General features: G+C 43.8%; 1 protein-coding gene across 4 annotated transcripts in view; it reads left to right on the top strand.

Annotated features, from left to right (window-relative positions):
• ADGRE1 (adhesion G protein-coupled receptor E1) overlaps positions 1-23,999 on the top strand; it is a 47,677-nt gene that overhangs the window by 11,550 nt on the left and 12,128 nt on the right. For 3 of the 4 annotated variants that reach the window (XM_064382005.1, XM_064382007.1, XM_064382008.1), the window contains 11 exons: positions 208-363; positions 817-936; positions 6,535-6,675; positions 6,761-6,907; positions 8,613-8,701; positions 10,363-10,446; positions 13,996-14,173; positions 16,493-16,612; positions 17,311-17,510; positions 19,567-19,737; positions 22,869-23,063. In XM_064382005.1, coding sequence (XP_064238075.1) covers positions 208-363; positions 817-936; positions 6,535-6,675; positions 6,761-6,907; positions 8,613-8,701; positions 10,363-10,446; positions 13,996-14,173; positions 16,493-16,612; positions 17,311-17,510; positions 19,567-19,737; positions 22,869-23,063 — 1,601 coding nt within the window. The remainder of the gene's footprint in view (positions 1-207; positions 364-816; positions 937-6,534; positions 6,676-6,760; positions 6,908-8,612; positions 8,702-10,362; positions 10,447-13,995; positions 14,174-16,492; positions 16,613-17,310; positions 17,511-19,566; positions 19,738-22,868; positions 23,064-23,999) is intronic. The other variant, XR_010344372.1, reaches the window with a different exon arrangement.

Genomic DNA, 23,999 nt, shown 5'->3' with positions numbered 1-23,999 from the left:
TTATGACCTAGTGTCACTTCCACCATAGTCACAAGCATGCTCAGGTTCAAGAGGGGGACACACATTCCATTGCTTAATGGATGAAGTGCCAAAGTCACAATGAACGAAGAGCATATGGGATGGGAGATATTGTTTTAACTTTTTTTTTTTGCAAAATACAGTTTTCTATCTAGGATAAGCAAATTGTAACTCCAACTCTCTATCCAGATATTGATGAATGTTCTCAAAGCCCCCAGCCCTGTGGTCCTAACTCAGTCTGCAAAAACCTGTCGGGGAGATACAACTGCAGCTGTTTACATGGTTTCTCTTCTCCCACTGGAAATGGCTGGATCTCAGGAAAGCCAGGCAATTTCTCCTGTACTGGTAATGCTCTCAGGCTCCCAGAGATGGGTCTTGGGTGGGTATCTATCAGTAAGGTGAGTTCATATATTTCTTTTTTTTTCTTTTCTTTTTTCTTTTTTTTTTTTGAGATGGAGTCTCACTCTGTCACCCAGGCTGGAGTGTAATGGTGTGCTCTCAGCTTACTGCAAACTCCGCCTCCCAGGTCAAGTAATTCTCCTGCCTCAGCCTCCCAAGTAGCTAGGATTACAGGTGCATGCCACCACACCCAGCTAATTTTTGTATTTTTAAGTAGAGACAGGGTTTCACCGTGTTGGTCAGGCTGCTTTCAAACCCCTGACCTCATAATCCACCCTCCTCAGCCTCCCAAAGTGCTGAGATTACAGGCGTGAGCCACCGCACCTGGCTTGAGTTCATGTATTTCTGAACTTAGGCACCCAATTTCTTATCTACTCACCCTCTTCCACTGCTTCTCAGACATCAATGAGTGCCTCACCAACGGGATCTGCCCTGAGCATTCTGACTGTGTCAACTTAATGGGAAGCTACCTTTGCAGCTGTCAAGTTGGATTCATCTCTAGAAACTCCAGCTGTGAAGGTATAAATGACCATCTCTTTATTATTTGCCTACTTAATTAATTAAGGGTCATCTCACTGGAAGACCATATGAGGAAGGGATTTTCTCATGTTAGTGATGAGAAATTGGGGCTCACAGAGGTAAACATATATAGTTGTCTATATCTTTTTCTATCCCTTTACTTTGAGCCTGGGGGTGTCTTTACATGTTAAGTAGGTCTCTTGTAGGCAGCACATGGTTGGGTCCCTTTTTTGTTTTAATCCAGTTTAACAATCTCTATCTTTTAAGTGGAGCATGTAGGCCATTTCTGTTCAAGGTTATTATTGACATGTGAAGGCTTAGTTCCTGTCACAGTGTTGCTAGCTAGTTGCTTTGTAATCTCAATTGTGTAATTGCTTTATAGGATCTGTGGTCTATATGCAAATATTAAATGGAAGAGCTGGGATTTGAACTCCTGTTGAGGTCCTACTATAAGTCAAACAGTGGTGTCAGAATATAATGGGGTGCACTTGTCTTCAGACTGATATTTTGATATTTCCCCCAGGGAGCATAGGCAACATCTGGAGATATTTTTGATTGTCACAGCTGGTGATGGTGGAGAGCGGTGCTGTGTGTGCTACAGGCATCTAATGGGAAGTGATCAGAGATGCTGCTAAACATCCTATAATGTAGGGAACATCCCCTACAACCAAGAATAATCTGGCCCTAAATGACAATAGTGCTGAGATGGAAAACCCCTATTCTGGGGAGATGTAAAGTCCAGACCTCAGAACTTTCCCCTAAAAGTAATTTGAATTAAGGCTTGAAAGTTATCTTTAAGCTTTTCTCTCCCTCCATATTAAAGCAGTCATCACACCTTGGGGAATCTACCTACTAAATATGTTTTGAGACTGGGTGTGGCAGCTGACGCCTGTAATCCCAGCACTTTGGGAGGCTGGGACAGGAGAAGTGCTTAAGACCAAGAGTTTGAGACCAGCCTAGGCAACCTACTGAGACTCTGTCTTTACAAAAAAAAGAAATTAGAAAATTATTTGGGTGTGGTGGCATGTGCCTGTGGTCCCACCTACTGAAGAAGCTGAGGTGGGAGGATTGCTCGACACCAGGAGGTCGAGGCTGCAGTGCACTGTGCTTGCATCCAGCCTGGATGACAGAGCAAGACCTGATCTCAAAAATAAATACATAAATAAATATGTGTTGAATTCCTCTGCTCTTTTCCTTCCTTGGGTCAGGCTTCATCATCACTGCAAAAGCCTCCTCTCTAGCCTTACCTTTTCTAGTCTTATTTCCTCCAATCCATCCTGTACACTGCAGCCAGAATGTTCTCACCAAGAAACAAGGGCTCCGTCTTCCTGTGTCAAGCACATTTATTCTCCACATTCATTTACAGGGATGGTGACTCCACTGAGTCACCTGGCTTACTTGAAGAGATGTTTGAAGTCATCTCTGCGTTTGCTACTCTGTTTGTAGCGGTTAGCTATCACTGGGTAAAAAATCACCCTAAAAGTTAGTGTCTAGAAACAACCACCATTTATTTAGCTCTTGACAATTTAAGTGGTCTTGACAATTGAAGGTGACAATTTAAGTGGTCTGTGCTAGCCAGATCTTTTGGTCTCAACTGGTCTTGTTCTTGTGTCTGCAGTCAGCTGATCTTGGGCGGGCTTTGTCTTGTTGCCTCTCCAATCCCCATAGTTGGGAATGGATCACCCCACTCTGTCCATCTTCCAGCCCAGGTGAAAAGAGAGAGGTAAACTATGTATCTGGATCATAAATCACAAAGGAATTCAAAGCAAGAGATGAGGTAGAGGTAGGTCAGCTTAGTTGGAACTAGGTTGTCAGGGCCTTGTATATCTAATAAGGATTTTGGATTTTATCCTGAGCAGTGGGAAACCTTATTAGAAAATTTTCATGCACCATGGATATGCCTCTAAATGGTTGTTCTTTGAGTGATGAAAATGTGTTTATGAAGGTGAGAGCATAGTCAGGGAAATACATCGCTTCCAGTCAGCAGTGAGGCCGTGAGCTCTTGTAGCCTCAGTCTCCTTCATTCTTTTGACTTAGACTGGTTTTCTGCTTAGATGTGGATGAATGTTCCAGGAACTCAAATCTTTGTGGTCCCAATTCTGTCTGCACCAACATCCCAGGAGAATACAATTGCTCCTGCCTGCCCAGATATTTTTTGCCTGATTCTCAGACCCTTAATGATCCAGAGGCTTTTGGATGTATAGGTAATTCTCCCAACCATGCTGAGTGTAAGGGTTCTTAGGTTCTTGCCAAGTTTAAAAAGAAGAAACTGAGGCTAGCACAGGAAGATTTAATGCGAATTTATTCAGCTCCCGGGTGAGATTTTGTGGTCTGGCAGGAGGGGCCGGAGAAGTTGCGTGGACTCCTCTCAGATGTGGGGTTTTATAGGGAGTGGAGACGTTTAATTGGTTGAGCCCAAGGGGAGTGGGGCCCAGACAGGACAAAATGCTGGGCAGGGAGTGGGGCCCAGATGGGACAAAATGCTATCGGGTAGGTCCTGGTTGGCTTCTTTTCCAAGCTCCCGGCGAGGGGGCTGTGGTGTGTCCAAGCTCCCGGAGAGGGAGGGGGTATGTCCGAGCAAGGGATGGGTGTGTGTCCGAGCTCCCGGAAAGGGAGTGGGGGTGTGTCTGAGCTCCCGGCGAGGTGACCGGCCTTACACTGAGGATTTCTCAACAAATATCAAACTACTCTGAAACATACTAACTTATAACAATGACCATTTGTTCTTTTTCATGATTCTATATGTTGAACACATGATTATTTTGTTTCACGTAGGTCAGACGGGGCACTAGGAAAGCTGGTATATTGTATATCCAAAATGGTCTTGCTTACACATGGCTGGTAGTTGGTGCTGGTCTTTGGTTGGGACCTCAGCTGGGACCCTAAGATTTCCTCATGGCTGCTTGGGCTTTCTTATAGCATGGCAGTTGGTTTCCAAGAAACACAGTTTCAAGAGGAAGAAAACAGAAATGGCCATTCCTTTTATGGTCTGGGCTTGGGAAGTTCCATGACTTCTACCACATGGTATTGGTCATAGTCATAGGGCCAGCAGAGATCCCAAGGAAGGAGAATAAACTCCCCATCTCACCAAGGGAGCACTATGTGCACAGAGAAATCAGAATTGATGGAGGTCATTGTTGGAGTACCTATCATACTACAGAGTGCATTTTATATTCTTCGACCCCTCCAGGGAAAATGCATGCTTCTTTTTATTAAAATGTCATATTTCTTATTATTTGCTGATATTTGCTAGCTTATGATATTGTTAGAAGCAGAATAGTAGAGAAGTAAAGTTGAAAGGGATCTTACAAATAAATTAACACAGCTCCAGGGGCATAGGAACCCATTCAAGATCCCCATCAAGGCCAAGAGAAAAGCTAGGCAGGCAAGGCCATGTATGCCCATCTTCTTTTCTGGCAAATTATACCCTCTTTTAATTGTCTTACCTATTCACGTTTTACCTCACCTGAAGAAAGGCTTCTTGGGCCAAAATATTTTGAAAACCATGCACCTAACCCAACTCCATATGCAAAGTATAAGTCTCAGCCATGTAATCTGTGAAAAGTGCTCACCTAGTTCATGCTGAAATATTTCTGGAAGTGGGGCGCTCACTGCCACTAAAAGAAGCTCACTGCTTGGTTAGTAACATTTTCCATGATACCAGCAGAAAAACTATTTCCCCTTACCTTCCAATCACGGATCATTCTTTTGTCCTTCGAGGCCTTCAAATTAACCAACATTCATAGCACAAAGACTTTTCATCCCAATCCTCCATAGTAGTGCCCAATTCCCTGTACCTTAGACTGACATGAGTCACTTCAGAAGGTTGTTTATTCCTCATGTTTTGTGAGTTGACATAGGAATAGAAGAGCTTTTGTCTTCACCTCTTTCCTAATTATTTTTTTCTCATAACATTCTACTCCATATATCCTTTGTGGTCAGAAACTCTCAGAGGAAGAGCTAGCCCCATATTGGCATAGTAGCCTAGCATCATCCTATATTAGTTGAGTGTGGATTTCTCACCCTCAGCACCATTGACATATTGGGCTGTATAATTTTTTGTTGTGAGGAGTTGTTCTGTGCCATGCAGAATGTCTGGTAGCATCTTTGGCTTTCACCCACTAGATTCCAGTAACACTCTTTCCACCCCATGCTATGTCAACCAAAAATGTCTTTAGATATTGTACCCTGTTTCCTAGAAGGACAAATCACCCCAGTTGAGTATTATTGATTCAGGACAGGCAAGCCCCAAAGTGAGATTTAGCCCACAAGGGTTCTTGGCTTTGCCCAGGAAAGATTTTAAGGGCAAGCCAGAGGTAGAAGAAAACAGCTTTATTGAAGAGGCAGTGTTACAGCTCTGGCAGTGTTACAGCTCTGTGACTGCTCCCACAGAGCAGGACTACCTCAGAGGCAGAGAGCAGAGCTCAGGGTAGTTTTGCAATCATACTTATACCTACTTTTAATAGTATGCAGATTAACGGGTGGTTTATGTAGACATTTCTAGGGAAGGGGTAGTAACTTTTGGGTCATCAGGTCATTGCCGTAGAAAGGGGCAGTCACTCCCCAATGTTGCCAGGGCAATGGTAGACTGCCGTGGCACACTGGTGGGGTGTGTCTTACGGAAAGCTGCTTCCACCCTGTACTTGTTTTAGCTAATCCTCAGTTTGGTCCAGTGTCCGAGTCCCTCCTCTGGAGTTGAGTCCTGCTTCGTACCTTATTACTAGCTTACCATAATAGAAATTTATCACTTTCATAACAATTCAATATGGATATACCTGGCCAGTGGGCAGCTTTTCTTGACATGGCGATAAAGGAATTCAGTCTCTCTCCATCTTTTGGTTCTTCCATTCTTTAGAACCTTGGAGTTCCTGGTTTTAGCTAGTTGAGGTGATAGGGGGAGAAGAGGGCCAGGCGCAGTGGCTCATACTTGTGATCCCAGCACTTTCGGAAGCTGAGGTGGGCAGATCACAAGGCCAAGAGTTTGAGACCAGCCTGACCAATTTGGTGAAATCCCGTCTCTACTAAAAACACAAAAATTAGCCAGGCGTGGTGGTGCACACCTGTAATCCCAGCTACTCAGGAGGCTGAGGCAGTAGAATCGCTTGAACCCAGGAGGTGGAGGTTGCAGTGAGCCAAGACTGTGCCACTGCACTGCAGCCTGGGCAACAGAGCAAGACTGTCAAAGAAAGAAAGAGAGAAAGGGGGAAAGGTGGAAAGGGGGAAGGGGGAAAGGGGGAAAGAAAGAAAGAAAAGAGAGAAAGAGGAAAGAAGGAAAGGAAGGAAGGAAAAAAGAAAGAAAGAGAAAAAGAAAGAGAGAAAGAAAAAAGGAAGGAAGAAAGAAAGAGAGAGAGAGAGAGAAGTTACACCCACTTCTTGACAACCTTGGCCCTGAAGTGACATATATCATGGCTCTCATAGTCCATGAATGAAAAGTAGTCACATGACCTCACCTAGATGGAGAGGGTTCTGGGAAATGTAGTCCCCGGCTGGGATGCCATTTTCTAGTGAAACATGACTCCTTATTTTGGAAAGGGAAGAAGCATGATTTTGTTGGATCATTTGGCCACCCTGGCTCCACACCCGTTCTGTACCCCACAGATATTGATGAATGCATTGAAATGTGCCCCATCAATTCAACATGCACCAACACTCCTGGGAGCTACTTTTGCAACTGCCACCCTGGCTTTGCACCAAGCAATGGACAGCTGAATTTCACAGACCAAGAAGTGGAATGTAGAGGTGAGCAGAGGGTTTGCTGGACAGTCCAGAAGAGACGTTTCTCTTTGCTCTTCTGGGTTTCTTGATATTCTCCAGTTCTTTGCAGATATTGATGAGTGCCTCCAAGATCCATCAACATGTGGTCCAAATTCTGTCTGCACCAATGCCCTGGGCTCCTACAACTGTAGCTGCATTGCAGGCTTTCATCCCAATCCAGAAGGCTCCCAGAAAGATGGCAACTTCAGCTGCCAAAGTAATCATGTCTTTGTATATCTTGGCAATGGAATCTGTGTCTGGCTTTGGTTGGAAAATTCTCACTCTACTCAACCTCTGGATCTTCCTCTTACTGTTACCTCATCCACATATTCTGTTTCTTTTTTTTCTCCATTCATTTACTCTTTTGTTAATTTGCTCTTTCAAATGATTTCTGAGCACCTATTAATTAATTAGTTCGTTTAACAGACCCCTGCAGTAGGTGCTGAAGATTCGGTCCTAGGTATAATGAGCATGATTCTTGTCCTTGTGTAGCTTATAGTCTAGCCAAGGAGCCAGAAAGCGCACACACACAATTATTTAATCGTAACTATGAATGAAACAAACAAACAAAAAATCACAGTGTGCTTTGGAGTGACTAATAGGATATTGATTATGCTCCAAGCAAACAACATTTAAGCAGAAACTTGAAGGAGGAGTAGGACTTCTCTAGAGGAAGAATGGAGATCATGCTGTTCTGGGTTATAGCAGATGCAAAGGTCCTGAGGCTCACACCAAATGAGGACAAGGAGAAGTGGCATTTGATATATCTGATGAAGCAGACAGGGGTCAGATTCTGCTGGGTCTTGGTGCCTTGTGAGGAATTTTGGAAGGGCTGGATGCAGTGACATAGCCATAAACAGCACTTTTGGAGGCTAAGATGAGAGGATCACTTGAGGCCAGGAATTCAAGACCAGCCTAGGCAACATTGCAAGATCCTGTCTCTACAAAAAAATCATGATAAAAAATTAGCCGGGTATAGTAGCATATGCTTGTATTCCTAGCTACTCAGGAGGCTGAGGTGGGAGGATTGCTTTAGCCTAAGGGATCGAGGCTGCAGTGAGCTATGATCATGCCACTGCACTTCAGCCTGGTGACAGAGTGAGACCCTGTCTTTAAAAAAAAGAATTTCAGAGTCCTTTTCCCCCTCAGGAACAATGGGGAACCATGAAAGGTTTAAAACCATTAAGTTATGGATTATTTAATACATGAAAAATATGTGTAACTTATTGGAAGCAATGAAGTATAACAAGCAAATGAATAGATCTGATGTACTTCCCAATATAATCAAGATAACATCATCAGTGCCATTGGTTCTCCTCTACATTCCTTCTCCACTCTGTCTCCTTGTATCCTCCTCAGAGAAACACTTAGAATTTGGTGTTTATTATTTCCGTAGTTAAGAGAATATTTTTCCCTGGTGTGTACCCCTAAACAATATCTGCCTAGTAGTGCTTGTTTTGAAGCTTTGTAAAAATGGTATCATACTACCTATGACTATAGAGGTATGTCTTTTATATGTGTGACTTCTCTAATTTGTTTCACTCAATTTCATGCCTCTTTGAATGTGAGCTGTGCAGGGGCATACTATTGAGTGAGACGTCATACAGTCATACATATAAAAGACATACATCTATAGTCATATTCATGATTGCCTCTAAGAGGTATGATATTGAATGAAATAGAGCAAATTAGAAAATTGCATGTTGTAGTTAACATGTAATTACAAATTAGAAAATTATGTTGTAGTCAACATGTCCTTTGTGTTATAGTGTGTCGTCGTGGTTCGTTCGTTTTCCCCCTTGTGCATTATGGCAATAGATGGATTTTAAGTGGGGGAGGGGAGGAGATGGAACCAGACTTGAATTTTCATCATCTTTTGCTGAGGTTGAAGTTTGGTTTGGTTGCTGTTGTTTTCTTCCTAGGGGTGCCGTTCAAATGTAAGGAAGATATAATACCCAATAATGAGCAGGTCCAGCAATGCCAAGAGGGAACCACAGTGCAACCTGAATATGCAAGTATTTTTTAATGTTCCTAGTTTTTGAGGTTTTCCTAGAAGCCATTTAGGTAGAATGTTGTTTTTGCAGTTCTAACAAAGGCCAAAGTAATAGTGGCCAACACCAGACAGCCAGTTTATTTTTCTCCTCTGTAACCGTCTGAACGTAAGCTATGCAGTGTATGTACAATGGCTCCATTACGTTCTGCCAGCATCAACACAAGACTCCCACTTTGTGGTTCAAAATGGCTGCTCCAGCTCCTGCCCTCACATCTGCATTCCAGCTTGTGAGAAGGGGAGAGGAGGAAGTGAAAAGCACAATCCTTCTCTTTAAGTGTATGACCCAGTACCACTTCTGCTTGCACCTGATTGGGTAGAAATTAGTCACATGGTCACACTTAGCTGCAAAGGAAGCTGGGAAGAGAGGATGTATGCCTGTCTAAAACTTCAGGATTCTCTTAATAAAAGAACAAGAGAATATATTGACTTTACCACCAGTGAAGGTGTTGGTGCTGCAACTGAGTGACGGTGGTGCAGGGTGTTACACAGCCAGTCACACAAAAAGGAATTTGGACATCCTGACTGTCTAAGGAAGTCATTGAATGAGTAAAGACTCCATGGTCTCTTTAGAAATTGATGTCACTATTCTAAGTATGAGCTTCTAAATTATAGCTTTGGGATTTCCCACATGCCTTGGACCACCGTTTTTCTTTTTAAATTGTGGTGAGGTACACATAACATAAAACTCACCACTTTAACTATTTTTAAAGTGTACAATTCAGTGGCATTTGGTCCATTCACAATGCTATGCAATCATAACCTCAATCTAGTTCTAGAATTTTTTTTTTTTTTTTTTTTTTTTGAGACGGAGTCTTGCTCTGTCACCCAGGCTGGAGTGCAATGGTGTAATCTTGGCTTACTGCAACCTCTGCCTCCTGGGTTCAAGAAATTCTTCCTACCTCAGTCTCCCGAGTATCTGGGACTACAGGCGCCCACCACCACACCTGGCTAATTTTTGTGTTTTTGGTAGAGACGGGGTTTCGCCATGTTGGCCAGGCTGGTCTTGAACTCCTGACCTCAGGTGATCCACCTGCCTCAGCCTCCCAAAGTGCTGGGATTACAGGCGTGAGCCACCATGCTCAGCCTAGTTCTAGAATATTTTTATCATTAAGCAGTCACTCCCCATTCTCTTCCACCACTAGCCCATGGTAAACACTGATCAGCTTTCTGTCTCCAAGGATTTGTCTATTCTTGGCATTTCCTAGAAATGGAATCATGCAATATTTGCTCCTTTATATCTGGCTTCTTTCACTTAGCGTGATATTTTCAAGATTCATTCATGCTGTAGTACATATCAGAGAACTCCATTCCTTTTCATGGCTGAATAATATTCCATATGGACCACTGTTAGTTCATATATTTCCTTTTCTTTTAATATCACTAAGTAGTTTTGCTGTTTGTTTCTGTTTGCTTTTTATTATTCATGGAAGGCAACGGTGATGTGATTCTAATTCTGATCAAACAGTGAATTTTTATTTCCATGAGAATTCTAGAGACTCAGGAATTCAGGACCACCTCATAGGATGGGGCTTTATGGGCTAATTTGTAGATTACATGCTTAGCGGAATAGATCAATCCATGCTCACAAATGCCCCTCTCCTTTTTTTTCTGGGGCACAGGACTCGTTTTGTGCACTAATAAATGATATGTTCGACATTCTGGACAATGCGTGTGAAAATAAAACAGCTGTAGTTTCCATGAAGGTAATGATTGAGTCTTTTAAATTGTGTTTTGAGTTTCAAATATCCGGGGCACACTCTGGGTGCAGAAAGACATCTTTATGGCCAGGTGTGGTGGCTCACACAGGTAATCCCAGCACTTTGGAAGGTTGAGGTGGGTAGATCACTTGAGGTCAGGAGTTCGAGACCAGTCTAACCAACATGATAAAACCCTGTCTCTACTAAAAATATGAAAATTAACCAGGCATGGTGGCAGGCTCCCATAGTACCATCTACTCGGGAGGCTGAGGCAGGAGAATTGCTTGAACCTGGGAGGTGGAGGTTGCGGTGAGCTAAGATAGCACCACTGTACTCCAGCCTGGGTGACAGAGTGAGACTCCGTCTCAAAAAAAAAAAAAAAAAAAAAAGATCTCTTTATAATTAATGGATTGTGAATTAATATTTAATTTTTTAGAGCTGTAAGATTTGAAAAATTAGCATACAGTAAAATTACCCTTTTCCTTGTATAGTTTGATGAGTTTTCTCACCTGAATAGATTGTGGAACTACCACTATAATGAGGATGCAAAACAGTTTGATGATCTCCAGAAATTCCCTTTGGCTTCTCCCTTATAGTCAGATACTCCCTCCACCACTAACTTCTGCACATCCCTGACCTAGTCTCTGTCACTGGAGTTTTGTCTTTTGAAGAATGTTACGTAAGTGAAATCACATAGTATGTGTTCTCTTGAGACTGGCATTCTTTCACTCAGCATAATGCATTTGTGATGCCTGGATAGTGCGTATATATAGAGTACCATTTCTTCCTCCTCCTCCTCCTTCTTTCTTTTTATTGTTAATGAGATTCAGGACATTCTCGTTGGTATATAACCATCACCACCATCCATCTTGAGAACTTTCTCATCTTTCCCCAAAAAACTCTGTTGCCCTGAAACACTCACTTCCCATCCCCCTCCCCAGGCCCTGGCTCCCACCATCCTACTTTGTGTCTCTGAGAATCTGATGACTCTGGGAACCTTCTAGGAGTGAGGTCATACAGGATTTGTCCTTTTGTGTCCGAGTTCTGCCACTGAGCATGATGTCCTCCGGGTTCATCCACGTCGTAGCATGAGTCAGTGCTTCATTCCTTTTTCATTACCCAGTAATATTCCATTTTATGACTGTATCACCATTTGTTTATGCATTCATCTTTGAATGACATTTGGGTTGTTTCCAGTATTTTAGAGATTTTCAATAGAGCTGATGTTTTTTAATTTTTTTTTTTTTTTGTAGCAGAGTTTCGCTCTTGTTGCCCAGGCTGGAGTACATTTCGGCTCACTGCAGACTCTGCCTCTCAGGTTCAAGTGATACTCCTGCCTCAGCTTCCTGGGTAGCTGGGATTACAGGCATATACCACCATGCCTGGCTAAGTTTTGTGTTTTTAGTAGAGATGGGGTTTCTCCATATTGGTCAGGCTGGTCTCGAACTTTCTACCTCAGGTGATCTGCCCGCGTCGGCCTCCCAAAGTGCTAGGATTACAGACCCGTCCAACAGAGCTGTTATAAACAAACATCCATATGGAGTTTTCTGTGTGTGTGAGCATAAATTTTACTTCCTCCAGCATAAATATCTAGGAGTTGCTAGGTTACTACAGTTGTAGATTTTTTTTTTTTTGAGTCGGAGTCTTGCTCTGTCACCCAGGCTGGAGTGCAATAGTGTGATCTCAGCTCACTGCAACCTCTGACTCCCGGGTTCAAGTGATTCTCCTGCCTCAGTCTCCTGAGTAGCTGGGATTACAGGCATGAGCCACCATGCCTGGCTAATTTTTTATTTTTAGTAGAGATGGGGTTTCTCCATGTTGGTCAGGCTGGTCTTGAACTCCCAACCTCAGGTGATCTTCCCGCCTCTGCCTTCCAAAGTGCTGGGATTACAGCCGTGAGCCACGGCGCCTGGCCAAAACCTAATTTTTTTTAAGCTTTAAGTTGAACTCATTCATACAGTCATTTTCTTCATAAATCTGGTTATTTTGGTATGAAAATAAGAACTACACTTTTGCTTGTAATTTTATTAATTTAAATGAATATATTTATTCATAAAGCATACATTCATTCCTAGGGTTTTCGGATTAAATTTTGATAAATGGCTAACCCTATTTTAAAACTTAGTTCAATTTCCTCTAATGTTTTACACTATGTTTATAAATATTCCAATTCCCCCTCCCCACTCCACCCAAATTTGAAGTACCTGGTGAAGAAGATTTACAAATCTAACAGGCAAAGTCACTTGGGTCCTGAGTGACTCATAAATCTAATTAATCAAAATGATTCAGATTTTTTTTTAGACATTCAATACAGTTTGTAAACGGCCACGTTCTCTTAAATTGTCCACATTAAAATAACAAGTCAAACTGCTTTCTGCAATAAAACCATGTGGTTTATTGGTTAGCTTCTCTAATGTGTCAAATTGTTCCTTCTAACATCCCTTTTTTTTGAGACTGTCTTGCTCTGTTTCCCAGGCTGGAGTGCAATGGCATGATCTCAGCTCACTGCAACCCTCCTGGGTTCAAGCATTTCTCCTGCCTCAGCTTCCCAAGTAGCTGTGATTACAGGTGCCTGCCACCACGACTGGCTAGTATTTTGTATTTTTAGTAGAGACAGGGTTTCACCATGTTGGCCAGGCTGGTCTTGAACTCCTGATCTCAGATGATTCACCCTCCTTGGCTTCCTAAAGTGCTGGGATTACAGGCATGAGCCACCATGCCCAGTCCCAACTCTTCACATAACAGATGTTTCTAGATTATGCTAAATATGTCAAAACCTTGTAAATTTAACACAAATCCTGCTAAGGATTTGTAGTTTGCCTGAAACTTTTCAACTTTCCTAAGCATATAAAATAACTTTCCCAGCTAAGAAGAATAGATTTAACATATCAGAGGGGCAGGATTTGAAGAGATTTCATCTGCCATAGAATTGAGTACTGTGTTTCCTGGAGTTGGTTCTAGTTGAGATATTTCTGCTATGTCAGTGGGGAGGGGATCCCACACCCATGCCTTTCAGGGATTACAGAGCTCAGAGCATCCTGTTTCTCTCAGACAAATATCTCTCAAATGTCCCGCTTACCCCGTGTTTATTTATTTATTTATTTTGAGACGGAGCCTTGCTCTGTTGCCCAGGCTGGAGTGCAGTGGCATGTTCTTGGCTCACTGCAACCTCCTCCTCCCGGGTTCAAATGATTCTCCTGCCTCAGCCTCCCAAGTAGCTGGGATTACAGGCACCTGCCACCATGCCTGGCTAATATTTTTAGTATTTTTAGTAGAGATGGGGTTTCACTCTTTTGGCCAGGCTGGTCTCGAACTCCTGACCTTGTGATTCGCCCACCTAGGCCTCCCAAAGTGCTGGGATTACAGGCGTGAGCCACCGCACCTGGCCTCAAGTTTTATTTCTATTGGAGCTTCTTGAATCAGGAAAAGGAGCCCGAGTAGATACCCCTTTTAATTCTCCTTTGGGCTGACCCCCAGCCTAATGACAAAAAGGACCGCTGTTATTTCATTCATGAGAGAGAGAGAGAGACTGAGCAAACACGTCTTTCCTTGCAGAGTATGGCTGAGAGCTTTGTTCCTGTGCTTGAACGAATGTCCTCATGGACCAACTTCACCGAGAAAGAGATATCCTCCCTGGCCACAGTCTTCCTGGAGAGTGTGGAAAGCACAACGCTGGCAGCTTTTTTGAGACCCTCAGAGAATGCCACTCAGACTGTCCAGACGGAATACTTAGGTAGAAGATACCCTTTGTTACAAGGTTACACCTCGGTGATGATTCTGAGAGTTGACTTTGGCAATGGGATTTTCCGTGGGTTTTCCCACCCATTCTTTCCTCAACTGTTTGAAAACCTTGAACTCGGGACAGCGGCAGGTGGGGAGGTTGGGGAAGGATAACATGGTGAGAAATGCCAGATATAGGTGACAGGGGATGGAGGCAGCAAACCATCTTGCCACGTATGTACCTATGCAACAATCCTGCATGATCTGCATATGTATCCCAGAACCTAAAGTACAATTTTAAAAAAGGTAGAAATTTCAAAAAATACCTTGAACTCACAGCAAAGCAAGTCTAATCATATTAACAACATTTTCTATTCACTGAGCACTTAGCAAAGGCCAGGCACTGTGCTAAGGCCATATCATTAATTTATTCTACAAATACTTGCTGATCGCTTGCTATGTGCGGAGCTAAGGTATGACAGTCATTGTGTTCAAGTACTTCCTGTTTGCCATGCCGATCCCATGGTAGAATTGTACTTCCTGGCTACTGTACAGTTAGGTGGGATTTGGGGACTAGTTCAGGCCAATAAATTGTGAAATAGAGTAGTTGCCAGTATGAGACTTTCCAGAACTTTCTTTCCCTCTGCCCATATGATTAGCAGTGCTTCAGATTACAGCTGCTCCATCTGCCTGGGTCCCAGAATAAAGATAACATAGAACACGGCCTCAAGTCAATTTACAATAGACACAAAGTATTAATGAGATATAAACACTTGTTATTTTTTAATCCACTAAGACTTAAGGTTGTTTGTTACTGCTGCAAGACTGATCCTTTCCTGAGGCATACGTACTTGGCAGATGAGTACTTGGGAACAGTGGGTGCTGTAGATCTTTCACATTAGCACCCCACTCCTGGTAGTTGTTCCAGTATCATTCACATAAACCTAGTAAGTTCCAACCTAATGAATGCCCAGAAGCCCAAGAGGTGGAAATAGAGTGTTTGGTGGACTCCCATCAGTAGTGAACAAAATTAGCCTCATGAATCTCATACTTTAGTAAGTTGAGTCAGATAATAAACAGACATCTGGTATACCAAATAGAGGTAGTGCTGTTGAGAAAAATACAGCAGGCTAGGGAGGTTAGAGAGGGTCGGGATTAGCGAGAGAGTTGCTATTTTATATAGTGCGATTAGGGTAAGTCTCATTGGGGCAGGGATGTCAGGGAGGAGAGCCATGTAAATATCTGGAGAAAGAGCAAGTGCAGGAACACCTGGAGAATTCAAGGAACAATGAGGTGGCCAGTGTGGCTGACGTGGCATTGAGGATGATGAGAACAATAGGAGAAAGGAAGGGAGACGGAAATGTAGATAAATGTAGGGACTTGAGGTTACTTTTTTCCTTTTTTTTCCTTCTGTTAGAGACAGGGTTTCACTCTGTCATCCAGGCTGGAGTGCAGTGGTATGAACATAGCTCACTGCAGCTTTGCACTCTCAGGCTCAAGCAATCCTCCTGCCTCAGCCTCCTGAGTAGCTGATACGATAGATGTGCACCACCATGCTTGCCTAGTTTTTAAAATTTTTGGTAGAAATGAGGTCTTGCTATGTTGCCCATAGTGATCTTGAACTCCTGAGCTCAAGCAATCCCCCTGCTTGGCTTCCCAAAGTATTAGGATTACAGGCCTGAACCACTGTACCCAGCCAAGATTTTATCTGAAGTAAGATAAAAAGGGCATTGGAAAATTTGGGAACAGGTACGGTATTCTCTGGCTTATATTTCACAAAGATACTGCTGGTTCTATTATCCATCTTATTTTCATGAAGAGCCAATAGGATAGGTTATGCAATGCTTGCCAGGATACAGATGAGAAATAAAAGGCCCAGAGATGTTGAGTCAATGGTCAAATTTAGGCAGCTAGTGTGTGGCAGAGCTGGACCTCCTGGTTACCACCACCTGACGGCAGAACCTGAGCTCTCGTTGATTGTGCTAGGCTTGCCCCAATCCTCTACTATTTCTTTTGGTTTTAGAAAACATGTAAGTTTGGAGTAGAGAGAAGATCACGACTGTTGCCTACTATCACTGTTGATTCCGACTCCATCTTTCCCTGATGCACCGTCTAGGATGTGAGAGCTCGCTGCTCACGCTGCAGCTGGGTTTCTCATTTGTTTAGTGCGATGGTCATTCATCATGGGACTCAAGATCTTTCTGATGACGAATTGAACTTTCTCTTCTTTCCTTTGCTTGCCACAGTGGACGTGTACCTTTTTTGTACAGAAACCAAATTCAGGACCGACTTTCTGAGTGACCTCATATGAACTCCCCCGTTCTCTTTTCAGACATCGAGAGCAAAGTTATTGACAAAGAATGCAGTGAAGAGAATGTGACTTTGAGTTTGGGAGCTAAAAGGGATAAGATGAAGATCGGGTGTTCCACAATTGAGGAATCTGAATCCAGAGGTACAGTTCCTCTCCTGAGGATACAGGTTATGGTGTATTTCATCAATTAACATTTGTTGATCACCTTCAAGGCACCAAGACCAGTACCAGATGGTTGAGAACCAATGAGGGCAGAAATGGCCCACGCTCTCAGAGAGTTTTCCATCTGCTAGGGAAGCCAAATAGTAAATAACCTTATGATCCTGGAGCACTGAGACCTTCGCTGGCCTGTGTGATATGTACTGGTCACATTCAGCTGTTGAGCACTTGAAAAGTGATTAATCCAGGTTGAGAGGTACTGTAAACCTCAAACACTGTATTTCAAAGGCTTAGTACAAGAAAAGAAGGACTAAAACATCTCACTAGTCATTTTTTATATTTAAAATAATTTAAAAATAAAATTTAAATTTAAAAATATTTTTTATTTTAAAATCATTTTTTATATTTAAAATAATTTAACATAGTTTTTTATATTTAAAATAATTTAAAAATAAAAAAATTTAAATTTTAAAATATTTTTTATTTTTAAATTGTTTTAAAAAATAATTTAAATTTATTTAAATTATATTTAAATATATCCAAATTAAAAAATATATTTTCTCTCTCTCTGTATATGTGTGTGTTTGTGTCTGTGTAGGGGTGTGTGTGTGTGTGTGTGTTAATTCTTCCATAATAACAAGCAAATGATTTCCCCGTTTTTCATTTGGGGAAACCTGCAGGGACCACTGGCGTGGCTTTTGTCTCCTTTGTGGGCATGGAGTCTGTTTTAGACGAGCGCTTCTTCCACAACCCCCAGACTCCCTTGGCCAACTCTGAGGAGAAGCTGAAGATGAATTCTCGAGTTGTCGGGGGCATCATGACTGGGGAGAAGAAAGATGGCTTCTCAGATCCAGTCATCTACACTCTGGAGAACATTCAGGTTTGTGAAGAGGTCGCTACTGAGATTCCTGTCTACCTGTTGGGAACTCCTCATCTCTCAGTTGCCTTAACTCTTGTTTTGTTATGGGAAGCTATTGAGGCGGTAAGCTTCCACAGTTTCTAGCAATTCAAGCCAATTAACAGAAGCCACCTCTAAAGGAATGACCTCTCCCACTGTTACCAAACAGAACTAGGTCCATTTGGTCCACTGAAGGACCGGGTTTTTGTAGAGAGAAAAGATGATTGCAAGGCTGCCAAGCAAGGAGACAGGAGTCTGGCTCAAATCTGTCTCCCCAAGCTGGGGAACTGGGGCAGGTTTTATAGTCAGTGAGTAATGAGCTGTGATCTGATTGCATCTTGCAATGAAGTGATGGTGGGAGGTATGATCTGATTGGATCCTGCCATGGGGTGATGCCAGGGCTTGATCTGATTGGATCCTGGGTCCTGCTATGTAGTGTTTGCTCTTCCTCTTCCTTCTCCTTTTCCTCCTCCTCCTTCTCTTTCCTCCTCCTCCTTATTCTTCTGAGATGGAGTTTCACTCTTATTGCCCAGGCTGCAGTGCAATGGTGTAATCTCGATTCACTGCAATTTCTGCCTCTCTGGTTCAAGTGATTCTCCTGCCTCAGCTTCCTGAGTAGCTGGGGCTACAGGCGCCCACCACCATGCCCGACTAATGTTTGTGTTTTTAGTAGAGATGGGGTTTCACCCTGTTGACCAGGCTGGTCTCGAACTCCGGACCTCAGGTGATCTGGCTGCCTCGGCCTCCCAAAGTGCTGGGATGACAGGCATGAGTCACCACACCCAGCCTCTAGTATACATTCTTAAAGCATATTGTTGTTCTTAAACTGTTACTAAAAATATTTCTCTGCTTACTTGGTTTTTATGTTTTTCTTCCCACTGCACTATGATCTCCTTGGGGGAAGAATTTTTTTTTTTTTTTTTTTGTTTGTTTGTTTGTTTTTCTTCTTTGAGACGGAGTTTCACTCTTGTTACCCAGGCTGGAGTGCAATGGCGCAATCTCGGCTCACCGCAACCTCTGCCTCCTGGGTTCAGGCGATTCTCCTGCCTCAGCCTCCTGAGTAGCTGGGATTACAGGCACGCGCCACCATGCCCAGCTAATTTTTTGTATTTTTAGTAGAGACAGGGTTTCACCATGTTGACCAGGATGGTCTCGATCTCCTGACCTCGTGATCCACCCGCCTCCCTAAGTGCTGGGATTACAGGCGTGAGCCACTGCACCCAGCCCTGGGGGAAGAATTTTATGTCTATTTTATTTACTAATGTCTCCCATAATCAGTACAGATCAAGGCATGCAATAGGTATTCAATAAAAACGCATTGAACAAGCCTGGGCATGGTGGCTCATGCCTGTAATCCCAACACTTTGGGAGGCCTAGGTGGGCAGATCACTTGAGGTCAGGAGTTCGAGACCAGCCTGGCCAACATGGAGAAACCCTGTCTCTACTAAAAATACAAAAATTAACTGGGTGTGGTGATGCATGCCTGTAATCCTGGAATTTTGGAAGGCTGAGGCAGGTGGATCACTTGATGTTAGGCATTCAGGACTGGTCTGGCCAACATGGTGAAACCCCATCTCTACTAAATATACAAAAATTAGCCAAGCATGGTGGTAGGCACTTGTAACCCCAGCTACTCAGGAGGCTGAGGCAGAAGAATTGCTTGAACCTGGGAGGCAGAAGTTGTAGCAAGTGGAGACTGCACCACGGCACTCCAGCCTGGGCAGCAGAGCGAGACTGTCTCTCACACACACACACACACACAAACCCCACACGTTGAATGAATAAGTGAATAAATGAATGACTTTGCAGAAGGCCTTATTATGGATTTGGTGAAAGGAGGAGTTTTCTTCTAGCAACAGGAATGTAAGCTGCCCCATCAGACTGGCCCTCATTGCATAATGAAATATTTTTTGTCCCATTCCCTCAGAACATACCCTGGATATTCTGGTCCCTAGTGACTCTTGAGGATGGTCACATTTAATCCATTTGAGGGGGATTCACAGGTGACCTGGGCCTTTTTTTTTTTTTTTTTTTTCAGCCAAAGCAGAAGTTTGAGAGGCCCATCTGTGTTTCCTGGAGGACAGATGTGGAGGGTGGGAGATGGACACCCTCTGGCTGTGTGGTCCTGGAAGCTTCTGAGGTGCATACCATCTGCAGCTGCAATCACTTGGCAAATCTTGCCATTATCATGGCGTCTGGGGAGCTCACGGTCAGTAATGAGGATTTGTTCCCTGAGGCAGAATATCTGCCTCCAAATCCAATGTGAAAATACTGATTAAACATCTGTTGTGTATCTCCCATGGGGTTGGGTGTTGATGGAGTCATGGGGACAGAAGGGGTAGGTGATATGCCTTTGCCTCTGTGGAATTTACAGTCTGATTGGGAAGCCACGAAACTCATATATAAAATGAGAAATAATGACCCTAAATAGGGCGAGGCACTATAGCAATCACAGGTCTTAATTTTTTTTTTTGAGAGAGAGTCTCGCTCTGTTGCCCAGGCTGGAATGCAGTGGCATGATCTTGGCTCACTGCAACTTCCACCTCCCAGGTTCAAGTGATTCTCCTGCCTCAGCCTTCTGAGTAGCTGGGATTACGGGCCCCCGCCACCACACCCGACTAATTTTTGTATTTTTAGTAGAGACAGAGTTTCACCAGGTTGACCAGGCTGATCTCAAACTCCTGACCTCTGGTGATTCACCCACCTCAGCCTCTCAAAGTGCTGGGATTACAGGTGTGAGCCACCACACCTGGACCTAACAGATCTCAATGAGCACCTACAGTGTGCTGGACTCTTTAAGTTAAGTGGTTTTAGACCCATTTCACAGGATGGGAAACCAAGGGGTCAGTGGCCTGTCTAGTCATGAAGCTAGAAATTGGTGGAGGTAGAACTGAAATCTGGGAAAGTCTGGTTCCAAAGTTGTACTTTAAATGTTTTCATTTAATCCTCCTAAAACAACTTTAGTGGATCCATTTCCATTAAACCGTGCAAATGAATCAGGAAGTAATGCTGTAAGAATTCAGAGGTGTTTCCAAGAGAGCCGATGATAGATCGGGGGGAAATAGAATATGAAATAAGCCTTGGTGAATGAGTCGATTTGGCAGAGAGGAAGGACACCCTCATTAGTGTTGTAGAAAGTATCCTTTCCTATCATGATAGACCCAAGGTTTAATTCCCTACCGGGAAGGCCTCATGTGGCATTTCGAGGACCACTTGGCTTAGGATTTAAGAGAACTGGATCCAGAGCAAACCTGACTCAAGTCCCATCTCTACCACTTTCTAGCTTTCTTGGAAAAATCACTTAACATTTCTGTGCTGAGCCCAGCTCTGTCATCTCAAAAATGAGAATGACAAAAAATAATGACAATAACTAACATTTATATGGTTTGTTTCTGGCACAGTTGTACTTTAAATGTTTTCATTTCATCCTCCTAAAACAACTCTCTAAGGCAGTTACCATTAATATTCTCTTTTTAACAGATGGGGAAACTGAGGCACAGGGCAGTTAAGTGTCTTGTCCAAATTCACACAACTAGAAATTGGTCAGTTTTCTTTTTCTTTCTTTCTTTTTTTTTTTTTATTTGAGACTGAGTTTCACTCTCATCCTCCAGGCTGGAGTGCGATGGCATGGTCTTGATCTTGGCTCACTGCAACCTCTGCCTCTCAAGTTCAAGTGGTTCTCCTGCCTCAGCCTCCCAAGTAGCTGGGATTACAGGGGCCCATCACCATGTCCAGCTTTTTTTTTTTTTTTTTTTTTTCATTTTTAGTAGAGATGAAGTTTTACCATGTTGCCCAGGCTGCTCTTGAACTCCTGACCTCAGGTGTTCCACACACTTCGGCCTCCCAAGGTGCTGAGATTACAGGCATGAGCCATCGTGCCCAGCCAATGATCAGTTTTCTTAACCACTTTGTGACAGTATCATAGAGAGGTACTCAGAAGACGGTGCCTAGCATATGTTTCACCCACAGAAAGCCCTCAGATACATTTAAAATTCATTTTAAAATTAATTACGAATAAATGGCATAGAAGAAAGACTTAGTGTGTCATGTTCCACTCCCAAAGTTGGAGCATTCTTGAATGTCTGCATTATCAGTTGGGATTCAATACAGGAAGCAAAACCACTCTAGGTATTTCAAGCAGAAACGGATTTAACACAGGGAATTGGGTGCTCACAAAAGTCTCTGGGAGAGGATGGAGGAGTTGAAGTCAGGGGCTGCTGCTTGGATTTTGGCTTCAAGGTCATCCCTCAATGCAGCTGTAACTCAGAAATTGCTGCTGTCATTTTGCCATCCCACTCCACCATGAAACTGGGCACTGGACAGTTGAAATGTGGAATTAAGCCACAGCTCACTCCTGTCTGCAGAAAGCTGGTATTTGCCTCCCTTCTGCATTCCAAAACTTTCATAGATCTATCTCACTGGAGAACCTAGATTATATTCAGGACCTTAGTTCCAAAGGATTTTGGGAGATATAGTTTGTGGACATCCAGCCCCAGTAAAACATGGAGTAGTACATAGGACACAGCTGGGAACAGGAGCTGGTGGATGCCAGTGGATTGCAAAGGATAATGAAGGACAAGATCTAGTTCACTCTGGGTGTTAGAGGGAGAAAAGGTCCACCAGGCGCAGTGGCTCACGTCTGTAATCCCAGCACTTTGGGAGGCCGAGGCGGGTGGATCACGAGGTCAAGGGATCGAGACCATCCTGGTCAACATGGTGAAACCCCGTCTCTACTAAAAAATACAAAAAAATGGCCGGGCGCGGTGGCTCAAGCCTGTAATCCCAGCACTTTGGGAGGCCGAGACGGGTGGATCACGAGGTCAAGAGATCGAGACCATCCTGGTCAACATGGTGAAACCCCGTCTCTACTAATACAAAAAAATTAGCTGGGCACGGTGGCGCGTGCCTGTAATCCCAGCTACTCAGGAGGCTGAGGCAGGAGAATTGCCTGAACCCAGGAGGCGGAGATTGCGGTGAGCCGAGATCGCGCCATTGCGCTCCAGCCTGGGTATCAAGAGCGAAACTCCGTCTCAAAAAAAAAAAAAAACAAAAAAATTAGCTGGGCATGGTGGCGTGTGCCTGTAATCCCAGCTACTCAGGAGGCTGAGGCAGGAGAATTGCCTGAACCCAGGAGGCGGAGGTTGCAGTGAGCCGAGATCGCGCCATTGCACTCCAGCCTGGGTAACAAGAGTGAAACTCCATCTCAAAAAAAAAAAAAGAGGGAGAAAAGGCCCCCAAGCTAATTTTGCCTGAGCAAGGGTTTTGGATAACTCTTTTTCCCCGCCTTGAGGGATTTTGATCCTGTTCTCAGATTCCAACTATGGAATTCCTTCCTGACAGATGGAGTTCTCCTTGTACATCATTAGCCACGTGGGCATCATCATCTCCTTGGTGTGCCTCATCTTGGCCATCGCCACCTTTCTGCTGTGTCGCTCCATGCGAAATCACAACACCTACCTCCACCTGCACCTCTGCGTGTGCCTCCTCTTGGCCAAGACTCTCTTCCTCGCCGGTATAGACAAGACTGACAACCAGGTCTACATTGCCCGGGCTGTGTCCTCACCAAGCCCCATCTTCTCCCCATCTACCTCAGCTCATTCCTACCCAACTCCCTCTATGCCTGTTCCTACCTCAGGGCCTTTGCATATGCTATGCCCTCTGCCTGTAACACTTACTTCCAGCTTCTCACCTGCTTGACTCCTTGTGACAGCTCTCAGTTTAAATTACATCCCTGATCTTGTAATGATTTGTACTGGTTCCTCCTATCACTTGTTTTTTGTTTGTTTTGTTTTTGTTTTTTGTTTCTATTTTTGAGACAGAGTTTCACTCTTGTTGCCCAGGCTGGAGTGCAATGGCACAATCTCAGCTCACTGCAACCTCTGCCTCCTGGGTTCAAGCAATTCTCCTGCCTCAGTCTCCCAAGTAGCTGGGACTACATGCCCCACTAATTTTCTTTTGTATTTTTAGTAGAGATGGGGTTTCACCATGTTGGCCAGGCTGGTCTCAAACTCCTGACCTCAGGTGATCCACCCGCCTTGGCCTCCCAAAGTGCTGGGATTACTGGCATGAGCCACCACGCCTGGCCCCTCCTATTACTTTCTAAACCAGAGGTTCTCTCCTGGGTGCTATCCCCCCCAGGGGAGACTTGGCAATGTCTAGAGACATTTTGGTTGTCACAACTGGAGGAGCGTGCTAAGGGCATCTAGTGGGTAAAGGTTAGAGATGGTGCTAAATATCTTGTAGAGCACAAGACAGCCCACCCCCATGACAGAGAATGATCCCGAGATAATGTCACAAATGTCAATAATGCTACAGCTTAGAATCTTTACTTCTCTTCCCTTCCCCTCCCTTCCCCTCCCCTCCCCTCCCCTCCCTTTCCCTTCCCTTCCCCACCCCTCCCCTTCCCTCCCTTCCCCTTCCCTTCTTTTCCTTTCTATTTTGACTTTTTGACAGGATCTTGCTTTGTCACCC

The sequence above is a fragment of the Aotus nancymaae genome, unplaced genomic scaffold (genome assembly GCF_030222135.1).
Source record: "Aotus nancymaae isolate 86718 unplaced genomic scaffold, 86718_ANA_hifiasm-v0.15.2.pri h1tg000028l, whole genome shotgun sequence".
NCBI classification, from domain to species: Eukaryota; Metazoa; Chordata; class Mammalia; order Primates; family Aotidae; genus Aotus; species Aotus nancymaae.
Note: the sequence above shows the minus strand (reverse complement) of the source record. Positions and strands in the feature narration are given on the sequence as shown.